The following is a 25,915-nucleotide window of genomic DNA, read 5'->3' on the forward strand; positions in this document are numbered from 1 at the left end:
AGATTCTCTCTCTCTTCCTCTGTCCCTCTCCCTGCTCACACTCTCTCTTATTCTCTCTCTCTCAAATAATAATAATAATAATAATAATAATAATAATAATAATATCTACTTAAAAAAATTACCAGGCATGTAAAAAAGCAGAAAAATATGACTCATAGCCAGGAAAAATGTCAATCAATAGAGCTAGATCTAGAAATGAGAGAGATGATAGAATTAACTGACAAGGACCTTAAAACAGCTATTTTAAATATTATAAATATGCTCAAGAGGAGGTAAAGGAAAACATGAACATAGGAAGAGAAATGGAAGATAGAAAGATGATCCCATGGAACTTCTAAAGATGAAAAATACTATATATAAAACAAAAAACATATTGGAAAAATATTGCACTATAACAATATACTTTTTCTTCTGTAAGAGCACTTTCAGAGACAATGTTACATATTAAATACATCAAAATGTTTCCCTATCATGGGGGGAGGTGAATAGGAACAGGTTATAAGACAAAAGTGAGGAAAAACCAATTAATTAACTAATTATTTTAAAATGCCTGAAGCAGACCTGGTATGATAAATATTATGAAATGAGGAATATGATTAATTTAACCCTAAAACACTCCACAGAACAGATGAAGGAAATAATGTAAAAAAAGTGATAGAGATGATGGGGAACTGAATGTTAGGGGGTGACTAGAAACACTTTGTGAGTGAGACCGAGCAAGACCTCTGGAGTCCAAGAGGCTGAGATTAAAACAGTATCAGACTAAATATAATAACTAACATTTATATAAAGCTAACCATGTGCCAGGCATTTTTCTAGGTGCTAGCCATATATTGACCCACAACCTAGTAAGGGAACATTCCACACAATCCTAGATGTCTCATAAATCAATGGAGAATAATAGTGTTTGATTTGTGTTTGAGCCAAAAGATGAGGCAAAATAATGCACCAGGACCTTGGCTGAGGTTCTTTGAGAGCTAAGGGCTCAATAAACAGAATGAGAACAAGTGTTGTATTCAGATGAAGATAATGAGGTACTTTATAGAGGCCACTACACAACTGAGTGAGAAGAAATCTTAGATGGGCATCTAGCCAAGGTGTGTTCAAAAAAGTTTTAAGCAGAGGGTCCTACATGCAAGGCAAGGCATAAGTGGGGATCCAATATACAAAAGATATACACATGGGGTAGTTTTGGGTGAAGAGAGGAGGGCCCAGGCCCAAGCAACACAGCCTCCTCACTTCCCACCACCCTTCCCACTATGGCTTCTGGGCCCAGGTGTCTACAGAGGAGAGGATCATGCCCCATAGACCTGCTCACAGAACAACGTTCAGGCCCCATAGACCTGCCCCTGTCCCCACTCCATGCAGCTGTGGGCAGGAACAGACCAGGTACCTTCCCAGGATGCCTGGCTTTAAAACAAAAACAAAACCCCAACTTTATTGAGATATAATTCACATACCATAAAATTCACCCTTGTAAAATGTACAGTTCAGGAGTTCTGGTCCAAGATGGCGATGTAGGAAGACCCTGAACTCACCTCTTCCACAGACACGCCAAATCTATATCTATTTATAGAGCAATTCCTCTTGAAGAAGAACTGAGGGCTGACTGAACAGCTTCTGCACAGCAAAAGATAGACCACATGGAGAGTGGCAGGAGAGAGAGAGACATGGTGAGGAAGGGAACGCCCACCCCAACTCTTCGAACTGTAGCGGGGGAGGGATAGTACTGGGGGACTGCGAGTTAGTCTGCCCAGGGGCACAGAAAAAAAAAAAAGTGCAGTTTAAAAGGGCAAGGAGAGTGTAAAGGAACCAGCCTTAGAACTCTGACAAATGGCTGGGGTTGAGGGGAGCTGCTGGAACTCTCTCCAGGTTCCCTGTCACAGGGAGTGGATGGCCAGAACAGGAAATGCCTGATGACTAAGAGCTGTGGGTGGCCAGCCCTGGAGTACGGAAAAAGTAGGCCAGAGATTTGTCTGAAATTCCCAAAATAACAGCCAGCTAAATGAATGTCAAAGAAAAAGCCTGTTCAAAAATTGTAAGTGTATCTATGATGCATGCAAATTTTCCTGTTAGTGATTTTTCATTAGGAAGTTGAAGTTAATATGTTGACATTTAAAAAGGCAGTTCTGAACAGAGGCAGTGCTGCAGAAGGGAGAATGCATTTCGGAGTCAGATAGGAGTCACTTGGTCACTTCAAGCCTCAGTTTTCTCATCTGTAAAAGGACGGTTATGATATCTACTTTGCGGGTGGTCATACGGGAAAGTGCCTACCATATGCCTGAAGCACAGAGGATGCTGGGTAAATGGCAGCTGCTAGCGAGGTCTTTGCATCAGTATAGCTTAGTGGTCACAGCATGCCAGACCTGGATGTTAGACTGGCCCTGCTGCTCAATTTGTCTGCAAAGTGAAGATGATGATAATAGAACCTACCTCCTAAGGTCATCTGGGGGATCAAACGAGGTGATCCTAGCTGTACTTACTAAACATTCACTGTGGCCAGACACCATTTATTCTTAGCACTCTCCATATGTTAATTCCCTCAATCCTTCCAAGAACCCTAAGAGGTAGGTACTATTACTTTCTCCATTATAAGTCTGGGGCACAAGTTAAGTAACTTGCCCAAGGCTATTCAGCCAATTGATGGTAGTGAACCCAAGCAGCCTACCTCCAGAGTCCACATACCTCACCATTTTTCTAGGTTGTCAAGATTTTAGCACAGTGCCTGGCAAAAAAGAAGTCCCCGTTAAATGACAGCTATCGTGAGTGTGAAATAATAATATTACTAATAAATGTGCTTTGGCAGCTATATTGGGCTAAGGAATTTGATAACTTTTAGTGGAGGAAAAAGGCTGGGTCTTACCCATCTTTGTATACAGGTGTACTTGAAGCACAGTGCCTAGTGTAGAATAAGGACTCAATAAGTGTAGCTGGATGAATAAATGAGTTTTTCAAACAGATATATTTATTAATATTCACCATGGTGGCCCTTTTGGGGAAGGCTGCTGCTGCCTGAGCTATAGGTGGATCAAGCCACATTTGACCCACTTTGCCCAACCCTTTGCTTCCCAGGTCACTAAGGGGCCATGATTCTCATAAACATTTTAATTGACCTGCTCTCCTTGCATAATCTCCATTCACTGGCTCCACCCCTCCCATCACCCAGTTCCAGACAACCATGCCCAAAACCCTGGTCCTCTCCCTCTCCACGTACACACCCAGCCCATTAGTCTCTCAAGTTTTTCCATGCAGAGGAAAGTTCCCTCTCCATCATGCACAAGATTGATCCATTCTCCGCCTGCCAGTCCTGTGCCCGCTCCTTGGATGGCTCAGACATCCCAGTTCACCCATATCTCTCTGGCTCTGAGTATCAAAGCTGTTGATTTCCTCGTTTCTCATTCCCGGGCAATTAGAGACTCCACCTCAAGGTGAGGCTCCGCAGCTGCAAAGGAGGAAGAGCTCAGGACTTCTTCCTCATCGACCCATGTGAAGTCATCCTCTGTGGGTGTTGACAGAAACCTCCTTGTACCCTTGGCCAGAGGCCTGGCGCTCGCTCCTCAGCAGCTGGGGGGTCTCTAAGCTTCCTCCACGAACCCAGAGATGGGCTTAGCACACATACGCACACAGACTGCACCAGGTTTTGCCATACAGGGAATTTCAGGGTTTTTTCCCCTAAGGTTTATTTATTTATTTTAGAGAGAAACTGAGAACACGGCAGGGAGGGGCAGAGAGAAAGGGAGAGAGAGAGAATCTTAAGCAGACTCCATGCTAAGCACAGAGCCTGTGGAGAGGCTCAATCTCAGGACCCTGAGATCACAATCTGCACCGAAACCAAGAGTTGGACGCTTAACCAAGTGTGCCACCCAGGTGCCCCTGTCATATAGGGTATTTCTACAGGAAAGGCCTGTGCCCACAATGAACGCTAAGTTGTGGGCAGAGCTGATCTACCTGGGTTGGACTAGACAGTCCTGTGAGCAAAGGTGTTATTTGGCCTCTTTCCCGAGCTAACAAGAGTAAGAATTTCCTGACTGTGACCCAAGTCAGGTATACAGATATGTGTGCCTAGAAGCTGAGAGCTGGCCTAGCATGGGGGGGCAGGGTGAGGGTCAGGACCAGTAGCAAGTTGGGCCCTGGGTGAGGCAGAAGTTTTCCTCCTCCTATCTCTGATGTGTGACTCATTTCCATGTGTCAGTTGCCTCAAGATTCACTGCCCCCCTCTTCTTCTGCTGCCCCTCTTGCCACCTACAAATTAACTTCCATCTGCTTTCTTTCCCCCATACTTACTTACTTTTAAAGAGTTATTTATTTATTTATTTATTTATTTATTTATTTATTTATCTATTTAAGAGAGAGGGCACAGGAGCCTGAGGGGCAGGATTGGTGGCAGAAAGTGAGGGAGAGAATCTCAAACCGACTCCCTGCTGGGCACAGAGCCCGTCTCCCTAGGGCTCAATCTCATGGCCCCAAGATCATGACCCGAGCTGAAATCAAGATTTCAGCTTAGATTGACTAAGCCACCCAGGCACCCCCATACATATTTTTTAGCTTTTCTTTTTTCTTTTTTTTTTTTGAAGATTATATTTATTTATTTGACAGAGAGAGTGAGAGAGTGGGTGCACACAAGCAAGGGGGAGCAGCAGGCAGAGGGAGAGGGTTAGGCAGGCTCCCCGCTGTGCAGGGAGCCCGATGCAGGGCTCAATCCCAGGACCCTGGGATCATGACCTGAGCTGAAGGCAGATGCTTAACTGACTGAGCCACCCAGGCACCCTGATTTTCTAGGTTTTCTTGTACTAATGTAGCAACTACTCTCTATTTGTAAAGCTGATCTCCCATTTTCCTCCATCCCTTACCTCCCTTGCCTGAGTCAAGCCTCTAGGCCTGCTGAACACGAGACAACTCCAAATTCAAAAGGTCATTTTACTTCAACCGCCATCTTGCTCTGGCCCCATGGCCCATACCATCTGTGATGCACATTTTCCTCTCATGTCAAGGCCACCCTCCGTGCTCAGAAAGGGCACTAATCAGTTTGTAAGTTAAGTTTTCTAATTACTGGCCTTTCTTCTCATTCCTGTCTTGGACCAGACAATTTCTAGCCAGGCTCTTAGGTTGTCCGAAATCAAAGGAAGAGAAGAGCAGGGAAGGGTGCAATTTCTACCTCAGAACCATCCTGTACCATAAGCCCAGACACATGAAGCCTGGAGTCAGTGATGAGACAGTTTTACAGAAAGGGCTTCCTTGGAAACATTCCCTGGTGGGAACTGTGCAAGACTGGGATGAGAATGGTCCAGAGGGCTACGACATGAGGCAATACACTTTTGGTTCTCTCCATGGGGCCCTTTCCACTCCGTACCTGTGCACATGATGGCAGCAAAGACCCAGCACTGCCCGTAGCGCACTGGCTGGCAGCCTGTGGCATGCCACTGTTTCAGGATGGCCACGCTGCCCGTCCACTCTGCAGGGTTGACACCATCTAAGTAATTCTCACTCCAGTTTCCATTGAGCACCCCGCTGTCATCGTTGCTGTTGATCTGAAGAGAAACCATTCGTAGACACATGAGAAGCAAGATGTAATGTGTGGGTACCCGGCAAGGTCTGTGGGCCTGAGACACAGTGGACTCTTTGATCTCATTTTACATGGAAATTTCCAGACCTGCTAAGGAAGCTGGTGGTTCTGACTTGTCTCCACCATTAATCAGTTTATTATTCTATTTCTACCCACTGCCTGCAAAGCTAGAGCTTGGCTCTGAGAGCTCTCAAAAATACTTCAGAGGGAAGGAAATTTAGAAAAGACAAGACCACTTCCCAAACCAGAGCTACACTCAGCCTTCCCTAAAACATTCAATTGGAATTAATCAAGGTGATGGCCCACACCCAGCTAATTCAGAGCTCCGCTGAGAAAACCTGTTACCCAGATTTTTTCTCAGTCTCAGCCAAATTGGTTTTGCCAGAGGGCCCCTGCTCTTGACTCTTCATCCCTCCATTGCAGGGGGCAACTGTGAGTGGGCACCCCCACCCACACATGGCTTCCTCCCTCCCTGGACACACCCTGGGTGGGCAGAGCCAGAGCCAAGCTCACCATGGCACACACCACTCTGCTGATGTAGACGGGGCTTCCCCGAAGGGCACAGTCTGTGGCTGGGTCCGTCTGGAAGTTCAGGCTCTTGTCTAGCAGCTCCAGGCAGATGTCTATGATATTCTCTTCAAACTAGAAGGGGAGATGTAGAGAGGCAAAACGCCCATGATTGGCACATGTAGATACAGAAAGAAATTCATGACCATCCCACCCAGCTCTCCAAAAGAGTGTGTTTGTGGAATACAAACCCATGTGGAAGGTAACTGTGTCTAGTAGCCCAGACACGAACTGCCTCCTGAGCAGGTGCAGGGTCTCAGAGCTCTGGGGTCACAACTCACCCAGTTTGTATATCCTACAAATCAAACCCCTGGAGTGTTTGCCAATGAGTCTGGTTTAAAAGTCTCTATTTCCCTCTTTACCTTTCAATGCCCACACTCTTGGAGCCCATGGGATGTTCTTGCTAAAACCCTATTGCCTCATCTTCCACCTCCACCTGCTGACCCAGCTCATCATTGGCAGCTACTGCTCAGGTGCTGATGCCAACTCGTCTTGGCATCTGTGACTCAGTTGGGCTCTGGAATGACTAATAGCCTGTGAGGTAGGGAAACTTCCCACCCAAGGCAGGCTGACTTGTCCTTTGGGCTTGGCATGGATGCCATTTTATCTGAGGCTTTCCCTGAACCCGAGCCTGGTTTAGCTTCAGTTATGATCAAGCCAAGTTTTGTCTTCCTTGCCTGGGCATATGCTCTGTTTCTCTCCAGCTGTTCTTGCAACTCTATGCCCCAGACCTGGCACAGTGACCAGCACATAGTAGGGATCCCATGCATTCAACTCCATGGTTGAATGAGAATAAATGAATGCATTTATTCCCATGTAATATTCCCACTGGACAATAAACAGGATTAGGAGGCTTCTCTGATCATCTTCCCCAGGGGACAGTTTCATCAGTTCACTTTTCTGCTTTGAAATGTTCAAAAGCCTCTAGGTCTTCAGAATCAATGCTCTAACCTCCTCTATAAGTCACATAAGGCCTTCCCTGATCCGGCCCCCTTCTACCTCTCCAGCCTCATGTCTTAATACCTCCTGCTTCATCATTTTGCTCCAGCAACACCAGATTCCTTGTAACCCTTGGAGCAGACCAAACTGTTTCTCACCTTTGTGTTTTGGCTCATGCTCCCCTCTGCCTGGGATAGTTTCCCCATCTTCCTTCACTTGGGTAACCCAGTTCAAGCCCCTCTCCTCCTAGGAAGCTTCCCTGACAGCTCCATGCCCAATCACATGCTCCTCCTCCAGGCTCCCAGAACATCCTGTGCCCGTCTCCGCCTTTGCAATTCTCACTGCATGGTAAATGACCTGCTTATGTGACTGAGTCTCCAGTACACCATGAGCTCAGTGGCCGCATTTAATTCATTTCACATCCCTAGCACCTAGCACCCTGCCTGGCACTCAGCAGACATTCAGTGTAAGTCTACTGAACGAGAGGGAAGGAGAAAAGGAGGGACCCAGGGCTCAGAAAGAAGCAGTTGCTCACTTCTGTCGCTCACAGATGATGGTAAGCTCCTGTCTCCAGGGGCTCTCCAGATCCTCATTTGTCTATGCTAAGCGAGGAGCTGGGGAGGTCATTTGGGGCCTGTTGAGGCTGCCAGGTCTCATCTTGCCTGTGGGCACCTGGGGGGCATAGGCTATGTGGCTGAGGCCACATGTGTTAGAGTTCTGTTTGGGTAAGTCCAGGAGAGGAACCCATATCAAATGGACACAAGGCTCCACAAGGGCCCCCAGGATTTCCCAGCCAATAGCCATCTGGCTTCTGGGGCTGGTCTTCTCCCAGCAACAGTGTTGAGAGAGAACCCTCTTTCCCGTCCTGGTGCTGGACTGCCTTGAGCACCCGCTGGGGGCTGAGCTTAATGTGGGAGGCAGGCTTTCATTAAGGCAGGAGTTGCAAAGCACTGTGATGAACATGATGCTATTTTTACAAATAAAATCATGTTTTAGGATACGCACAAAAAAGAAAACATAGAGAGACATACACCATTCTGATGACAGTGCTTAGCATGGCCTTCATACTCTACCGATTTTTGCAATGTTTCCTTGTAAAGTTTTTAAAACAGCCATGTATTAGTTTTATAATGAAAAAGATATCTAATCAAAACCAACAAAGAGGCAAAAGTAATCAGGAAGGTAATGCATCACTGCTCACCAACCCTGCTTCTGGCTGCGATGCTCAGGGCCAAGTTTCCTCAGTGTGACAGAACTGATCCTAGGGTGCGTGGCCTGGGTGATGAGGGTGACGTGAGAGAGGCAAAGGAGGCCCTACTGGAAACAGTTCAACAGACAAAAAAACAGGCACCATCATGGCCATCATCACTCTTGTCCCTTTGTCCTCATCATCATGCTCAGTGGAATTCCAGGGTGGGTGCCTTTAGTTGCCCTTCCCCCTTAGATCCTGATGTCCAAACCAGATATGATCAGCAAAGAATACCTTCCAGCTTTCTATGATTGCTCATCTAGCTCTCTGGAGTGTTATCTCACACCTTACTGTTCCCATTTGTCAGTTCTGGGTGAACCCTGCATGAGGAGAACCTTCCCATCCTGCTCCTGTTCCCCTCTTCCCATGAGCCATGAGTAGGACTCAGACTCACCTGTCCATAGTTCCAGGGGCATGGGCGAATCCAGTTCTTGTTCCCTTGGTAAATGAAACCATAATCGTTCACAACATATTCCTGCCTCTGGGGCTCACTGTCCAAGTAGACAGAATCCTCTAGGAATCAAAGTGGGAGGACACAAAGCAGAGAAGTCATTTTGCCCTTCCCGCCCCATTCTCATCCCCAGAAAGCAAAGTCCCATGGAAACTGAGCCCTGGGGGCTCCTGGGTGGCTCAGATGGTTAAATGCCTGCCCTTGGCTTAGGTCATGATCTCAGAATTCTGGGATCAAGCCCTGCTCTGGGCCCTGGGCTCCAAGCTCTGGCTTCAGTGGGAAGTCTGCTTATCCCTCTCCCCTTGCCCCTGCCTGTGCTCTCTTTGTCTCTCAAATAAATAAGTAAAAAATATATATATGTATATTTTAAAGAGCTCTGGGGAGGGCATTGGATGACACCAAGAGGGGCAGAAGGCGGCTGGTTCTTGGAGAGACCCACCTTCTACAATCCCTCAACACCAGCCACAGGTTCGATACAAACATGAGGTTGAACAGCAAAAATTTGCTTTGGTGGAATTTCTTGGTTCGCCAAGCACATTTATATCCTGACCCCATTTAAGATTGAGGGAACAGGCTCAAAGTGATAACTTGTCTAAATCACATGTAAGTACAGAGTGAAATTTGAACACAAAGTCCATATGATACCATATTCCATGATCTTTCTGCTATACTCAACTAATCCTGATTGGAAACCAGAATTCTGGGGTTGGCATTAACCTCCTCATTCCTTTTGTAGGAATTTAATCTAAAGACAGTATTTAGGAAGTACACAGAGATTTGGGTGCTATGCTATTTATCTGAGTGCTGTTTATAACATTGAAAAGCTGGAAACAACCTAAATGCCTGGTTCTTGGGAGCTGGTTAAATAGCCATAATTCTGTACACTATTAATGTAAGATTACAAAATTTTATATATAGGCATCGAAATCTACACATGATATATTAAGTTTAAATGGGTTATGTAATAATATTACTGCATAAATCGATGTTTGTTAAAAACGTATTTATGCAGAGGATTTTGAAGGCTATTCTAAAAGGTGTTAATAGTAATTTTTTCCTTTTTGCCTATTGATATTCTCTAGATTTTCTGGAATGAACACGTATTACTTTCATGATGTAAAAAATGATCTTTTTAAAGTTGAGAATGAACAAACAAAGGCCATGGGACCAGGTGTCCCCTTTGCAGGTCCTGGAACAGTCTGGAAGCCTCGCCAAAGCCTTAGGTAGAAGTACTCTCCTCGCTTCCTCAGACTCTGCCTGCATGGACACCAGTGAAGGAGGACCCCTGGGAGAGATGCCTTTTATTGAGGTCTTGCACCAGTGTGGTGAGACCTGCGGGTTCACAGTTGAGACCACACACATCCCTCCTGCCATTGGGGGCTAGCAGTGGCCAGAGCTGCAGGGCGGGGCTCCCCAGCCAATATCTTGGACATGGTGATGGGGTAGCCACTGATCCTGACTTCAGCCCCTATTGCTCCCTAGTCCCGTACTGAGTCTCCTTGGAACCTGGATGGTGCACAGCTACAAAAAACAAGTCCCCACAGATATCACTGTCCTTTTCACAGCTCAGGGGAGACCTCAGTACAGTCTGAAACCCACAGTCTTGGAGGCCAGGAGGGGGGTGTGTAAGAGAGGGAGAGATAGAGACAGACAGACAACTGTCTTCCTTGACCCAGTGGTAGGGCCTTTTCACATGGTTAATGGGTGAGAGCTCTTAGTGGGTTAATGGGTGAGTGCCACTTAGTGACACTTGCTGTGGGTGGTGGGAGGTGGTCAGAGATGCTAGATCCCAGCCAGTTCTGGCACGACTCACCTGGTCCCCTCAGGATAAGGTTGGGGGGAGCAGGTAGATGAGAGGGAGGAAGGAGAAGGGACATCCTCTAACTAGAAGTAAGACTGTTGAGTCTGGCCTCTGCCCAAAATCTCACCAGCCTCATTCTCTTCTCTTAACTCTTCCTGCCCTTCTTCCCACTCTTTCTTCTTGGCTTGTCCTTCATTCTGCCCGCACCATATCCGTATGTCTGTATAACTACTCTGCCCCCAGGTAGACTTAGATGGCAGGGATTGTGGGACAGGTAGTGCTGGGCTATTCCCTGCAGCTTTGTTTGTCTAAGACAAAGACTGGAAACAGCCAAAACACCCATAAATAGGAGACCGGTTAAAAACATTTGGTGCATCCAAACAGTGGAGTAATTGTATCCACTAAAAAGAACATATTGATAGGAGAATACATTCAAAACTGAATTGTTGAATGAAAAAAGCAAGTTAAAGCATGTTATGTACTATATAATCCCATTCATGGTATGATTATATAATCATACACATACATGTATAAATACATATTTATTTAAGCATAGAACATTTTTGTAAGGCTACACAAGAAAATGTGAACAGAATTTTCCTCTGGAAGATGTACCTTGGAGATTGGGATAAGGTTTTACTTGTCACCTTCTACTTTCCTTCCTGCCTCCTTTCTTTCTTCCTTCCCTTCCCTTCCCTTCCCTTCCCTTCCCTTCCCTTCCCTTCCCTTTCCTTTCCATTTCTTCTTTCTTTCCCTTTACTTTAGTCCACACTAAAAGAAATTTTACTTATTTTCTTTTAATGAAAAACTTTAAGTTAACTTAAAAATATATGGTGGGGGGACGCCTGGGTAGCGTGGTCGTTAGGCGTCTGCCTTCGGCTCAGGGCGTGATCCCGGCGTTGCGGGATCGAGTCCCACATCAGGCTCCTCCGCTGGGAGCCTGCTTCTTCCTCTCCCACTCTCCCTGCTTGTGTTCCTCTCTCGCTGGCTGTCTGTCACATAAATAAATAAAAAATCTTAAAAAAAAAATATGGTGGGGCACCTGGTTGGCTCAGTTCCTTAAGCATCTGCCTTCGACTTGGGTCATGATTCTGGAGTCCTGGGATCAAACCGTGCATCGGGCTCCCTGCTCAGTGGGGAGCCTGCTTCTCCCTCTCCCTCTGTGCACCCCCCCCCATGCTCTCTCTCTCTCAAATAAATAAATAAATTCTTTTTTAAGATGTATGGTAAAGGTAGATGTTAATAGTGGTGAAACTTAATTATAATAGTTTTCTTTTTAAGTAAAGATGAACCGGCTCATGTTTCTTAAATTCTAAATAAGTAAATAAATAGAACTTCTCCCTGCCCTGTTTGTTGGTGGTTGGGAGTAGATGCTGAGTGCATGCAGCTGGGAGGTTTCTGGTAGCTAGGGAACAGGGGTCTAGAAATCCTTGAGCCTGGCTCTCTGTGGAAGTGACAAAGGGGCAGAGACAAGACACCCCCCACACAGGCGCTCCACCTTACCTGGGCACCAGGGATTGAAGAGCAGGATGAACTCCCCAAGCTGGTAGGCTGTGACAGACCTCTGGAAAGAGTCAATATGAACTTTCAAGAGATACCGACCTACAGCTGCCACAGGAGGGGCGCACAGGCTCACCTCCAGGGAGCTGGCCCCGTTGGTCTCCAGCGAGGCAATCCACGGGCTGGGGCCATGACGACCTGTCAGGCTGAACAGGGCTCGAGTGCCATTGGACAGGTCTGGAAGGGGTCCTGGGAGGGAAGCAGAACAGAGACTCTCTGCAGTACCCTCTCAACCGTCCAGAATCTCCCTAAGTCCACACACCACACACACACACACACACACACACACACACACACACCCCTCAGGGGTCCTCACCAGTCTCAGCCACGAAGATGATATTGTCTAGGCCTGGCTGGAAGCCCCGGTTCCTGAAGTACAGAGTGATGTTGAAAGCCTGGCCCCGGCGGACTAGGAGGCGGTCAGAGCTGATCTCATCTGTGTGGTGCCGCACGTTGTTCCAGGTGCTCTGGAGGTCTGTGAGGGCCACCTCCAGCCCTGCGAGAGGCAGCCAGGGACATATGAAAGAGCAGGGTTGTGGAGCCTTGTCCAATCCCGCCCACCACTTATCAGTTGTATAAACTTGAGCCTCAGTTTCCGAGTCAGTAAAACAGAATCCATGATACCAGACTTACGAGGTTGGTATGAGGATTAAGTGAGGATCCACACATGCAAGTGCCTTTTTCTTACTTCCTTCTTCTCTCCCTTCCTTGCTCCTAGGACCCTCTGCACCCATCTTGTTTACACCCTCCTGGTGATGCATGGCCTTCTGCCTCTGTCCAACCCCTTTTCTAGTCCTGGCCAAGTTTGATTGCTCCCTAGCATGTCTCCAGATTCACCCCAGCATCCAGTTTTTGGACTCAAGTTAACAGTTTCACTTGCTCCTATACCAGCCTCCACATCTAGATCTTGGTAGTTAGCTGCTATGCTTTCAGCAGTTTGCTGACTCTCTGACCACCACTAATGCCATGTGCCTAATGCCCTGGGAGATGGGATGCTGAGGACAGTCAAAGAAAGGCCCACTCCCAGGGGCATCTGGGTGGCTCGCTGGTTAAGCATCCAACTCTTGGTTTTGGCTCAGGTCATGATCTCAGGGTTATGAGATTGAGCCCCGCGTAGGGCTCCACACTCAATGGGCAGTCCGCTTGGGTTTCTCTTCTTTCCCTCTCCCTCTGCCCTTCCCCCTCCTCAAATAAAAATAAATCTTAAAAAAGAAGAAGAAGGAGAAGAAGAAGGAGAAGGAGAAGGAGGAGAAAGTCCCACTCCCTGCCTTCTGGAACTTCTAATAAAACATAGATTGATCTCACTGTTCTCCAACTGTGTCTTCCCAAAAAAGGCTCCACTTCCATTTGCCTTACAGTGGTCCCCAGGCACCTGGGCTCATAAGGTATAAAGCACAATTGGCTCACCTATCTCCTTCTTAGTCATTATCCATTCGTGTGTGGACAAGTCCCTTTACCCCATTAAAATATCTCTGGTGTCCACCTGTCCCTTTGCACGTTTACATAATTCTGACCTCCTCACTTCATTCCTAGTGACCATAATAGCCTCCATCAGGTCTTCTGCTTCTTACACCACCCCCTCCTAACACATCATGAGATTATCTTTCCTCAAGACAAATTGAACATGCCATCTTTCTGCTTTAAAAGTTCTGAGATATCCCACAGCCCATCATACAAAAGACATACTCCTTAACCTGACATTTATGATCCTCCACATCTGGTCTTCACCTACACTTGCATTCTCACGTCTCACCATTCCCAGCATGGGCCCTCTCCTCTAGGCAATCTGTCCTCAACCAAATGATAGCCTTACCTGTCCATGTTTTTTGATCCCGCTATAACCCCAACTTAGGATGCCCTCTCATTCCATCTGTCCCAATCAAATATCTAACCAAATTTCACCTGTCCTCCAAGGCCTCTTGAAGACACACCTCTTTGATGAAACCTGCCCCAGTTGACCCACACTCTTCCCATCTCCCACTGACCTACAGTACTTAACTACATCACTTACAGAGAAACTTAATTGCTTCATTGTGTTTATATCATGCTCATTTGTTCATTTTTATCAACAAACTTTTACTGAGAACCTACTAATTTCAGAATCAGCAAGAGATGTTCAGATATTTTTGTAGTTTTTTATTTGTCTGCCTTCCACCGTGAGATGTAAGCCAATGAGGATAGAGGCCTAGCTGTTTTGTCTCAGCTATATGTACATTATAAGAAATACAAACCAAAGCATTTGACAAGATCCAACACCCTCTTATAATAAAAATACAACAAGTAAATTACCTCTAGGAAAATAAGTAAACTTGCTCAACGTGATAAAGAGTATCTATGAAAAATCCAGCCAAAACCATACCTAATAGTGAAAAACTAGATACTTCCCCCTAAGATTAGGAAGAAGACAAGGATGTTCCTCTCTCCCCATCTATTAACATTGTACTGGAGTTTCTAGCCAATATACACTGGAAAGAAGAAGTACAATTATCTTTATTAACATACAACATGATTTTGAATATAGCAAATCCTAACAAGTCCACACACAAAATTGGAACTAGTAGACACATTCATTCACATTCATCAAAAATTAATTATATTTCTATACACTCGTAATGAATGAAGTTGCAACCCTACCTCATACCATATACAATAATGGACTCAAAATCAATCAAAGACTTGAATGTAAGAGCTAAAACTATAAAACATTTAGAAGAAAACATCGGGGTAGATCTTCATGATCTTGAACTAGGAAATGGTTTCTTAGATATGAAATAGAAGCACAAGCAATAAAAGAAAAAAACTATACATTGGACTTCATCAAAATTAATAACTTCTTGTTTCAAGGACATTGTCAATAAAGTAAAAAGACAACCCACAGAATGAGTGAAAATATTTGTAAATCATATATCTGATAAGGGACTGGTATCAAGAATATAAAAGGAGGGGCGCCTGGGTGGCTCAGTTGGCTAAGTGGCTGCCTTTGGCTCAGGTCATGATCCCAGGGTCCTGGGATTGAGCCCCAGATCCTTGGGCTCCCTGCTCAGCAGGGAGTCTGCTTCTCCCTCTCCCTCTCCCCTCTGCCCTGCTTATGTTCTCTCTCGTGCATACTCTTTCTCTCGAAAAAATAAATAAAATCTTTTTAAAAAGAATATATAAGAATTTGTATGACCTAATGATAAAAAATAACCCAAATAAAAAATGAGCAATTGATCTGAATAGACATTAAAAAAAAAAAAGCAAAAGGCCAATAAGCAAATGAAAAGATGCTAAACATCATTAATCATTAGGGAAATGCAAATTAAATACCACTTCACACCCACTGGGATGGCTCTAATAAGAAAGACAGAAAATAACAAGTATTGGTGAGGATGTGGAGAAATCGAAACCCTTATACATTGCTGGTAAGATTGTTAAATGGTGCAGTATGGAAAACAGTATGGCAATTCCTCAAAATGTCAAAGATAGAGTTACCATATGACCCAGCAATTCCACTCCTAGGTGTGTACCCAAGAAATTGGAAACACGTTCACGTAAAATGTGTACATGACTGTTGATAGCAGCATTATTCATAATAGCCAAAAGATGGAGACAACCCAATGACCGTCAACTGATTACTGGATGAATGAATGTGGTATACCCATATAGATGAAACTTGAAAACATTATGCTAAGTGAAAGGAGTCAGACATAAAAGGTCACATATTATATGATTCATTTATGAAATATGCAGAATAGGTAAACCCATAGAGACAGATGGTAATTAGGGTTTGCCAAGGCCTGGGAGGAGGTGGGGATGAGATGTGACTGATAATGGGTATAGGGTTTCTTATAAAAGAAATATAAACATAATGATCAGCACACTGTAGGTACTAAAAAATTGTAAGGGTGCCTGGGTGGCTCAGTCAGTTAAGTGTCTAGTTTGGTTTTGGCTCAGGTCATGATCTCAGTGTCATGAGATGGAGCCCTGCATTGAGTTCCATGCTCAGCATGGAGTCGATGGAGATTCTTTCTCCCTCTCCTTCCCCCTCTGCCCCTTCCCCTGCTCTCTCTCTAAAATAAAAAAAAAAAAAGATGTTTGTTAGTTTGAATAGAGTTCTCTATCTTTTGCATAATCATTCTGCACTTACTTCCAATTCAACCAACACCTCGTTGAAGGCCTGTCTACTATGTGCTGGGCACCATCCTAGGCACTCTATCTCATTGAATCCTCACTACAATGTTGGAGGGATGAAATGCAATGTCATTCACACTTGGAGACGAGGAAACAAGGTTCAGGCAGATTAAATGTCTTGTCTAAGGTTGAACCTAGGATCACTGGCCCAAGTCCTGTGCTCTTTCCATTATCCAACACTTGCTGCCCATTGCTGGTCTTCACTCACGTTCAGAAAGGACATCTGGCCCACTGTCAGCTGGGAAAGCTCTTGGCTTTCCACTACAAGTGGAAAAAGAAGTTCAACCCTTTTGGAGACAAGATGACTAGACAGATATCACTAACTGGCTCCAATTCAGGTTGGGCACGTGACCCAGAATACTCAACAGGTATGGCAACATTTGCCTGACAGCAAGCACTGGGGCCAAATCTCATCCTCTGGATACATAATGGGTCAAGCTAATCTCTGCCTATAATGCTGGGATTATTCTTCACCCCAGACACCAGATGTTCAAATAGGAGGTACATTTACTATTGGCCACATTTGTTCTCCTTTATGTGAGGGGAGAAGGGGGTGAAATGATCAGGGAAATAGGAAATTATAGGAAGAATTTTTAATGTAATTGATCTCAGTATCTATCCTAGAAAGACACTCCCACATGAGTACAGAGGCATACCTAAGAATGTGCCTTGCAACATTGCTTATATAACCGGAAAATGGGAAACAACCTAAATGCCTATCAAAATGGGACTGATAGGGGCGCCTGGGTGGCTCAGTTGGTTGAGCATACTGCTCTTGCTTTCAGCTCAGGTCTCAATCTCAGGCTCATGGGATTGAGCCCTGCAGCCAGCTCCACACTCAGTTTAGAGTCTGCTTCCTCTCTCCCTCTGCCCCTCCCCCTGCTTCTCTCTTTCTCTCATAAATAAATAAATCTTTTAAAAGTGGGACTGGATAAATAAATTACTTACACCCATACTATGGAATACTTTGCAAAGTGGAAAAGTTTGAGGTAGATTTATAGGTACTAACTGGCATGGGTAGAGCTCCAACACATACTGTTGAGTGAAAAAAAAAAATCAAGTTGTAGAAAAATATGTACAATGTAATGATACCATGATATACCCAAAAAAAAGCTAGTCATATATATATATATATATATATATATATATATATATATACATACACACACACACACACACACACACACACACACACACAAAAGACTAGTAACAGTGGTTTCTCTTAGATATGACCAAAATGGATCCTTGAGTTGAGGCTGGGGTTGGAGGTGGCAGTCAGGGAACTGTAGATTTATCTGTAATTATTGTTTTATTTTACTCCAGTTATGTACTTATGTATTTCTTGTGTAGTTTAAAGTTATAAAAATTTAAACAAAAAAATAGTAAATGAAGGTGAGGCTGTTAAATTTGTAGAGCTTCAAGTTCATTCTTATAAGTGGTTTCAACTAACCATTTACTCTTCATAGAGGCTTTCTAGAGAGGGAGCTGATGTAGAGAGGAGAGTGGTGGTAGGAAGATTAGCTAAAATGAGGAACAGACCTTCTGAAGTGGGGAAAAAAGAGAAGATATGAAGACGAGAGAATGTTGGAGCTGAAAGACAACTTCAAGATTGTCTTGTCCACCTCCCCTCGTGTTTCAGGCTGGGGGCTGGGAACTAGAGAAGTGACTTGCTAAATGTCAAAAAGTCAGCAAGTGGCAGAGGACAGGATCCCTGACCCAGTAATCCCTGGCCCTGCCCCGTCCCACTGGGTTGTGGAAGCAGGCATGCTGGCATACAGCTGTTGGGCTATGTTTACCAGCCAGCCTCCACCTTGCCTCCTGGGTCTCAGGCTACCAACAAATTCTGAGGTTCCTGGGTTTCTACTCTTTCTGCCTCAGTTCTTTATTTACTCCTTTCTTCCCCTGAATCCATTCTCCCCTTGACTTCCTACGGTCTCTCTCTCTTCCTTCTCCCTCGGCTCCAGCAGCCCCGTAAGCCTCCCCTACCTTGCTCCATGGTGACTGCCTCTGGTGTCCAGGCTACTCCCCACAGAACAGCTGGGTGATGTGGAGCTTCAGGAAACTGATCCTGGAGTGTTTTTTTCCCCTTCCATCCTCAAGACTCCAGGAGACACCGAAGACAGGGTGGCTGCTGCATTGCCACCTGCTTACTGGGCAGATCACAACTGGTTTTCTCACTTGCCTTCAGGTTTTTCTTGGCAGTGCTGCTCGGCTGAGAGGAAATGTAGAGGCCAATGAACTCTTAGGGCCTCGTGCCATGTGAGCTTCTGATAGCTCTTGGGCAATGGGGCCTTCCATGGCAGGTGCTGTACTGTAGTCAGGGAGCTAGGTTGGAGAGGTGACCTGATGGGACCTCTCAGGGGATGGAGGTGCCTGTACCCCCTGCAAGAAAGAATACCAAGGTCCCAAGACTACAGCTCACAACTGTGAGAGCCTGGGAGAGTTCTCAAGCCTAGAACTCTGCTGGCTTTTTTTCTTGAAGAGACACTTTCTAGACGTCAAATGCAAATAGAGCCCACTCTGGGTCACCCTTGGAATGATATTTTTTGTATTCCTTTTTTGGCAGAGCTATTGTGTTGGGTGAAACCTGCCAGGCGAAGGCAAAACTCAAAAGCAGTAGAAGAAGCAAACTTGGGAAGATTCATGGAGGATTTTTGGAAGAAGGTCAGAGGGTGGGAATGCCAATGAGTGACCTTGATTCTATTAAGAACAGCACATGTCCTGGGAGTGAGTGTGTAGGGAGAAAAGCACAGATAGCAGAAGACAGGTAGAAGGAGGGGAAAGGGATCTTCACAGGGAGTGGGCAGGATACTCCAAGGTCCCCCTCCTCCACCCCCCCCCACACTGCCTTTCCCTCCTGTGGGACCCTTCTCCCTGCATTCTCCTGCTTTCTGGGTCCCTTAACCTCCCTCCTCAGGGGCCCCTGGGTGACTCAGTCAGTTAAGTGTCTGCCTTCAGCTCAAGTTATGATCCCGGGGTCCTGATATCTAGCCCCACATCAGGCTCCCTGCTCAATGGGGAGTCTGCTTTTCCCTCTATCCTCTCCTCCCTGCTAGTGCTCTATCTCAAATACATAAATAAAATCTTTAAAAAAGAAAAGAAGAAAAGAAAAGAAAAGAAAGAAAGAAAGAAAGAAAGAAAGAAAGAAAGAAAGAAAGAATTTTAATAAAAAAAACAAAACAAAACGAAACAAAAAACCCTCCCTCAGGAACCTCACTCACCACCATCTGCCCTCCCTCCTGTATTTTCAACTCTCCCTGTCCCTAGTCTGGTCTTATAGTATGTATATCCATGCACACATACAATTCACTGCCTCACACACCCACCCACCCACCCACCTTTAATCCAGAATGAAACGCCTCCCCTCTCCCCTTCCTCCTGCATTTCTGGTCTTGGTGAGTGAGGATGGTGCCTGCCCAGTCACTTGGGAGAAACCTGGGTGCCGCCTTGTATTTCTCCATCTTCCTGACCTCCTTTAGCCCATCAGTCGCTGAGCCCTGCCAGTTCAGCTCCTGATTATCTCCTAACATTAGCCCGTCTTCCCTGTGCCCTTGGCCCTGCCTTCATTAAAGCACCCCCTTGCCTGGACAACTCCTAACTGGTCTCCCACCCATCCATTTTCCAAATGAGACATCCACATGATTTTTCTGAAGTGTCTTGTCACGTTGCTCTTGGCTTAAAATCCCGTAGTGGGCTCATGGGTGGCTCAGTCGGTTGAGCATCTGACTCTTGGCTTCCACTCAGGTCGTGATCTTGGGGTTGTGGGATTGAGCCCAGTTGAGCCCCGTGTGGGGCTCCACACTGGGCATGGAACCTGCTTAGGAATCTCTCTCTCTTGCCCTCTAGGGATGCCTGGGTGGCTCAGTTGGTTAAGCGCCTGACTTTTGATTTAGGCTCAGGTCATGTTCTCAGGGCCATGGGGCTGTGTGCTCAGTGGGGAGACTGCTTGGGATTCTCTCTTTCCCTCTCCCTCTGCCCCTCTGCCCCGCCCCCCATACCTCTCTTTCTCTCTCCCTCTCTCAAATAAATAATCTTAAAAAAAAAATCCAGCAGTAGGTCAAGGCCTAACTTCCCAATATCACCCCCAAAGCCCTTCAGGATCTTTCCTTCTTGCCTGGAGTCCACTCAGGCCAAACCCCTGCCATTCTCAGATGCAGACCTGCTCTCCTGCTCCTGTCAGTCTCTCTGAAATGTCCTTCTCTCAGTTGTCTACTTTCTCAGATACAGGCTCAAGAACAGTCCCTCCAGGAAGACTTCCTAACACCCTCTCTCTACCACACCAGGCATTTAGGGACACCCCTTTTTCATTCCCTATTAGCCGACTCATACACAATGTTATAAATACTTAATTTTCCCCCCAACCCCCCTGGAAGGCATGGCCTATGTCTTATTAATATATCCCCACTGCTTACTAATGTTGAGGGCTAATAGTAAAACTACTAGTGGAACCAGCGACATCTTTTCAGTTCCAGACACTGTCTTACATACTTTATGTGCATTATCCCACTTAATCTTCATGCTGCTCCCCAGAGTTAGGTACTATTATTGTTCCTCTATTACAGGTGAGGAAATTGAGCCTTGAAGGCATTAAATGTTTTCCCAAGATCACTAAGAACTAGTGGAGCCAGATTTTGAAGGCTGAATGTCAGACTGCGGAGTCCTGTGTAAGCGCTTCCTGCAGTATCTGAAGGATGGGCAGTTTTCCTGTTCATATCTGCTGGCCAGGGCAGTGAATGAATTAGAAGATGACCCACGCACGAACAAACGTATAAATGCCAGAACCCATTGCCACATTAGTGGAAATGGGTTAGCCCGGGGGAGAAGGAGGAGGCATAGGCAGGAGAGCTTAATTGTGAGGAGAGATAGGAAGGTGAGTGCAGCAAGGGCGGCTGGGTCTGGAGAGGTGGGTGCCCAATGGCCATCAGACAATAACAGCCTATTTCATGGTGCTGGGCTAATGAGCTGACTTACAGGTTCAGCTTTTCATTTGATTCCTACAAACCATTAGTCAGAGAGTGTGTGGAGGTTATGTGCTGGAAGAGGGAGGCAGCGCTGATCACACAGCAGCTTGTCCCTTGGTCCAGGGTGAGGGAGGCTGAGGACAGCCAGGGAAGCTGAGCAGAGTTGATGAGCACCTTCCTGTCTGGAGGGAAGTCGGGCTGTGACCTGCAAGGGAGGGGCACAGAGCAGATCCTGGAACACTCAAGCAGGGAGGTGTGCGCTCACCGACCATCCCCTGGGCCAGCTCTATCAAAATGGGGGTGGGATAGCTCTAGACCTTTCTAAGACTCAGAGAGACTAGGATGCTAATTCTGGCCCTACTATGTATTTCCAGCATGCCCTTAGCCACGTTCCAGTTTCCTTATCTGTAGACTCAGGGTCCATGGCTCCATGGGTGCCCAGGTCTGAGGGGAGGAAAGGGGTTCCCCACGGACAATAGTAAAGGGAAGCCCACTGACAGATCCAGGTGTGTTCCTCTGTCTTCTCCCTCTAGTATGACCAGAAATGGAGGCGGTCAGGAGGAGAGGTGATTAAACTGATGGGAGGACGTCTGCATCAACGTACTTCATGAATGACAAAGCTCTTTAGACCGCACTCTCATTTGATCCTCACAGCAACCCTCGGAGGGCTGTCTCTGTACTATCGTTGGTATTGTCTTGCACCCGAGGGACCCAGGACTCAGCCCCGGAGCTCTTTGGTTTATATCACACAATGACACTGAACATCATGGACCCCAAAACTACCAGCCAAAAGGGCGTGAGCACCGGTCCCCATGGGGGATTGCAGGGGGAAACCAGCAATTAGGAGACTTGGGGGCTGGCCTGCTTTGTGCCCGCTGCTCCACACCCCGGACGTTTCTTTCAGAGTTTATTTGTGGGCACCACTGCCAGGGAGGCCAGCACGCTGGGTTTTGTGAGACAGGGGAGGGTGAGGATGGTGAGGCAGGGTTGGTCGGGACATAATCTGAAGGTGCTCTGCAGCAGGGGGCATGAACCCTAGAATCCTGGGCACTGGAAGGGACTTTGAGATTGTCTAGCTTGTCCAACCGAAGTAGGGAATGAAGCCAGACAGGCTTGTCTACACGAAAAAAAGAAAACACCACAGAGTACAGGTTTTTCAGCCAATTTTTGGACGAGGAGCCTGGAAATTATTTGAAAGGTTGACTGGGAAGGTCGAAGTGGCTAATCCCCCCATTGAAGGCCCTTGAAAACCTAGTAGAAAGCCCGTCCACTGTTCCCCCTCCAGGGACACAAGTGACACAGTCAGGGAGCTTTGCACCTCCCAGACCAACCTGACAGGAGGGGCAATGACTAAACAAAGCAGGAGGAGGCACTCGGCAGGTGGAGCAAGGTTTCAGATTTCCGCAGGAGCCAGCCCAGGTTCTAGGTCTCCCTCAGGTGGGTGGGAGCCCGCTGGAGCACAACAGTGACAAAGCGGTGACAGAGCCCCACAGAAATGCCCACGGCGTTCAGTGGGGATGGGCACAGCTGGCACACAGGGTGGAGCTTGCGAAAGCAAAATAAATTTTAAAAAACAGAAAGGAGGAGGAGGGGAGAGGGTGGGGAGAGGTGCCAGGTGAACCCACGGCGCCGCCGAGTCAGTGAGGAGTGGCAAGGATGAAGGGCCCACATGCCTGAAAACCTGCAGGAGGGTGCTCTCGTTTTCTGCATTTCTGGAGTTTCCAAATTTCCCATGATGGAAATATGCCAATTCATAATAACTGTGTTTTTTAATTTTTTTTACTAAGAGATAATTGGCATAGACTATTGTGTAAGTTCAAGGTACACAACGTGCTGATCTGATACATTTACATATTGTAATACGATTACTGCAGTAGTGTTACTAACATGTGCATCACATCGCATGGTTTCTTTTTTGGTTGTTTTTTTTTTGTGGTAAGAACATTTAAGATCTGGTCTCTTGGTAACTTTGAAGTATATAATATACTATTGTTAACTATAATCACAATGCCATTAGATCTCCAGAATTTATTCATCTACCAACTGGAAGTTTGTATTCTTTGACTAACATCTTCCCAGTTCCCTCACCCCCTACCCCTGGTAACCACCAATCTACTCTGTTTCAAGGAGTTCAGCTTTTTCAGATTTCACATGTAAGCGATACAGTGTTTGTCATTCCCCGTCTGAATTATCTCTCGCTAAGCATAATGCCCTCAAAGTCCATCCATGTTGTAGCAAATGGAAGGATTTCCTTTCTTTATTTTGACTGAATAATATTTGTGTGTGTGTGTGTGTGTGTGTGTGTGTGTGTGACATCTTTGTCCGTTCATCCATTGACAGACACTCGGGTTGTTTCCGTGTCTTGGCTAATGTCAATAACGCTGCAATAAACATGGGGGTGAAGATATCTCCTCAAGATAGTGATTTTATTTCCTTCAGATAAATACCGAACATGGGATTGCTGGATCGTAGGGTAGTTCTTTTTTTTTTTTTTTTAAAGATTTTATTTATTTATGTGACAGAGAGACAGCCAGCGAGAGAGGGAACACAAGCAGGGGGAGTGGGAGAGGAAGAAGCAGGCTCATAGCGGAGGAGCCCGATGTGGGACTCGATCCCGGAACGCCGGGATCACGCCCTGAGCCGAAGGCAGATGCTTTTTTTTTTTTTTTTTTTTATTAATAATGATTTTTTATTATATTATGTTAGTCACCATACAGTACATCCCCGGTTTTCGATGTAAGGCTCGATGATTCATTAGTTGTGTATAACACCCAGTGCACCATGCAATATGTGCCCTCCTTACTACCCATCACCGGTCTATCCCATTCCCCCACCCCCCTCCCCTCTGTAGCCCTCAGTTTGTTTCTCATAGTCCATAGTCTCTCATGTTTCATTCCCCCTTCTGATTACCCCCCCTTTCTTTATCCCTTTCTTCCCCTACTGATCATTCTAGTTCTTATGTTCCATAGATGAGAGAAATCATATGATAGTTGTCTTTCTCTGCTTGACTTATTTCACTAAGCATTATCTCCTCCAGTGCCGTCCATGTTGTAGCAAATGTTGAGAACTCATTCTTTCTGATAGCTGAGTAATATTCCATTGTATATATGGACCACAACTTCTTAATCCAGTCATCTGTTGCAGGGCATCTCGGCTCCTTCCACGATTTAGCTATTGTGGACATTGCTGCTATGAACATTGGGGTGCATATGGCCCTTCTCTTCACTACGTCTGTATCTTTGGGGTAAACACCCAGTAGTGCAATGGCTGGATCATAGGGTAGCTCAATTTTTAACTTTTTAAGGGACCTCCACACGGTTTTCCAGAGTGGCTGTACCAACTTGCATTCCCACCAACAATGTAGGAGGGATCCCCTTTCTCCACATCCTCTCCAACAATTGTTGTTTCTTGCCTTGTCTATTTTTGCCATTCTAACTGGCGTAAGGTGGTATCTCAGTGTGGTTTTGATTTGAATTTCCTTGATGGCTAATGATTTTGAACATTTTTTCATGTGTCTGTTAGCCATTTGTATGTCTTCATTGGAAAAGTGTCTGTTCATATCTTCTGCCCATTTTTTGATTTGTTTATTTGTTTCTCGTGTATTGAGTTTGAGAAGTTCTTTGTAGATCTTGGATACCAGTCCTTTATCAGTAGTGTCATTTGCAAATATATTCTCCCATTCCGTGGGCTGCCTCTTAGTTTTTCTGTTTCCTTGGATGTGCAGAAACTTTTAATCTTGATGAAGTCCCATAAATTCATTTTATCTTTTGTTTCTCTTGCCTTTGGGGATGTGTCATGAAAAAGTTTGCTTTGGCTGATGTCGTAGAGGTTGCTGCCTATGTTTTCCTCTAGAATTTTGATGGATTCCTGTCTCACATCGAGGTCTTTCATCCATTTGGAGTTTATTTTTGTGTATGGTGTGAGATAGTGGTCAAGTTTCATTCTTTTGCATGTAGCTGTCCAATTTTCCCAGCACCATTTATTGAAGAGACTGTCTTTTTCCCACCGGATGTTTTTTCCTGCTTTATCAAATATTAGTTGCCCAAAGAGCCGAGGGTCCATTTCTGGGCTCTCTATTCTGTTCCATTGGTCTATGTGTCTGTTTTTGTGCCAGTACCATGCTGTCTTTGTGATCACAGCTTTGTAGTACAGCTCGAAATCCGGCATTGTGATGCCCCCAGGTTTGTTTTTCCTTTTCAACAGTTCCTTGGAGATTCGGGGTCTTTTCTGGTTCCATACAAATTTAAGGACTATTTGTTCCAGTTCTTTGAAAAACGTTCTCGGTATTTTGATCGGGATAGCATTGAAAGTGTAGATTGCTCTGGGTAGCATGGACATTTTAACTATGTTAATTCTTCCGATCCATGAGCATGGAATATCTTTCCATCTTTTTATGTCTTCCTCAATGTCTTTTAAGAGTGATTTATAGTTTCTAGAATAAAGGTCCTTTACGTCTCTGGTTAAGTTAATTCCAAGGTAACGTATGGTTTTTGGTGCTATTGTAAATGGGATGGATTCCCTGATTTCTCTTTCTTCGTTCTCGTTATTCGTGTACAGAAATGCAACTGATTTCTGAGCATTGATTTTGTATCCCGCCACGTTACTGAATTGCTCTATAACTTCTAATAGTTTGGGAGTGGCTTCTTTTGGGTTT

General features: G+C 45.6%; 1 protein-coding gene across 1 annotated transcript in view; it reads right to left on the reverse strand.

The window, feature by feature from the left end:
- TGM5 (transglutaminase 5) overlaps nt 1–18,470 on the reverse strand; it is a 29,815-nt gene extending 11,345 nt beyond the window's left edge. Inside the window, exons 1-6 of the mRNA XM_026479891.4 lie at nt 18,287–18,470; nt 12,447–12,626; nt 12,074–12,319; nt 8,713–8,831; nt 6,077–6,205; nt 5,351–5,528 (exon numbers count right to left, since the gene is read on the reverse strand). Of these exons, the coding sequence (XP_026335676.2) occupies nt 5,351–5,528; nt 6,077–6,205; nt 8,713–8,831; nt 12,074–12,319; nt 12,447–12,626; nt 18,287–18,296 (862 nt within the window). The 5' untranslated portion in view covers nt 18,297–18,470. The remainder of the gene's footprint in view (nt 1–5,350; nt 5,529–6,076; nt 6,206–8,712; nt 8,832–12,073; nt 12,320–12,446; nt 12,627–18,286) is intronic.
- Nucleotides 18,471–25,915: the final 7,445 nt, after the last annotated feature.

The sequence above is a fragment of the Ursus arctos genome, unplaced genomic scaffold (genome assembly GCF_023065955.2).
Source record: "Ursus arctos isolate Adak ecotype North America unplaced genomic scaffold, UrsArc2.0 scaffold_36, whole genome shotgun sequence".
Lineage (NCBI taxonomy): Eukaryota > Metazoa > Chordata > Mammalia > Carnivora > Ursidae > Ursus > Ursus arctos.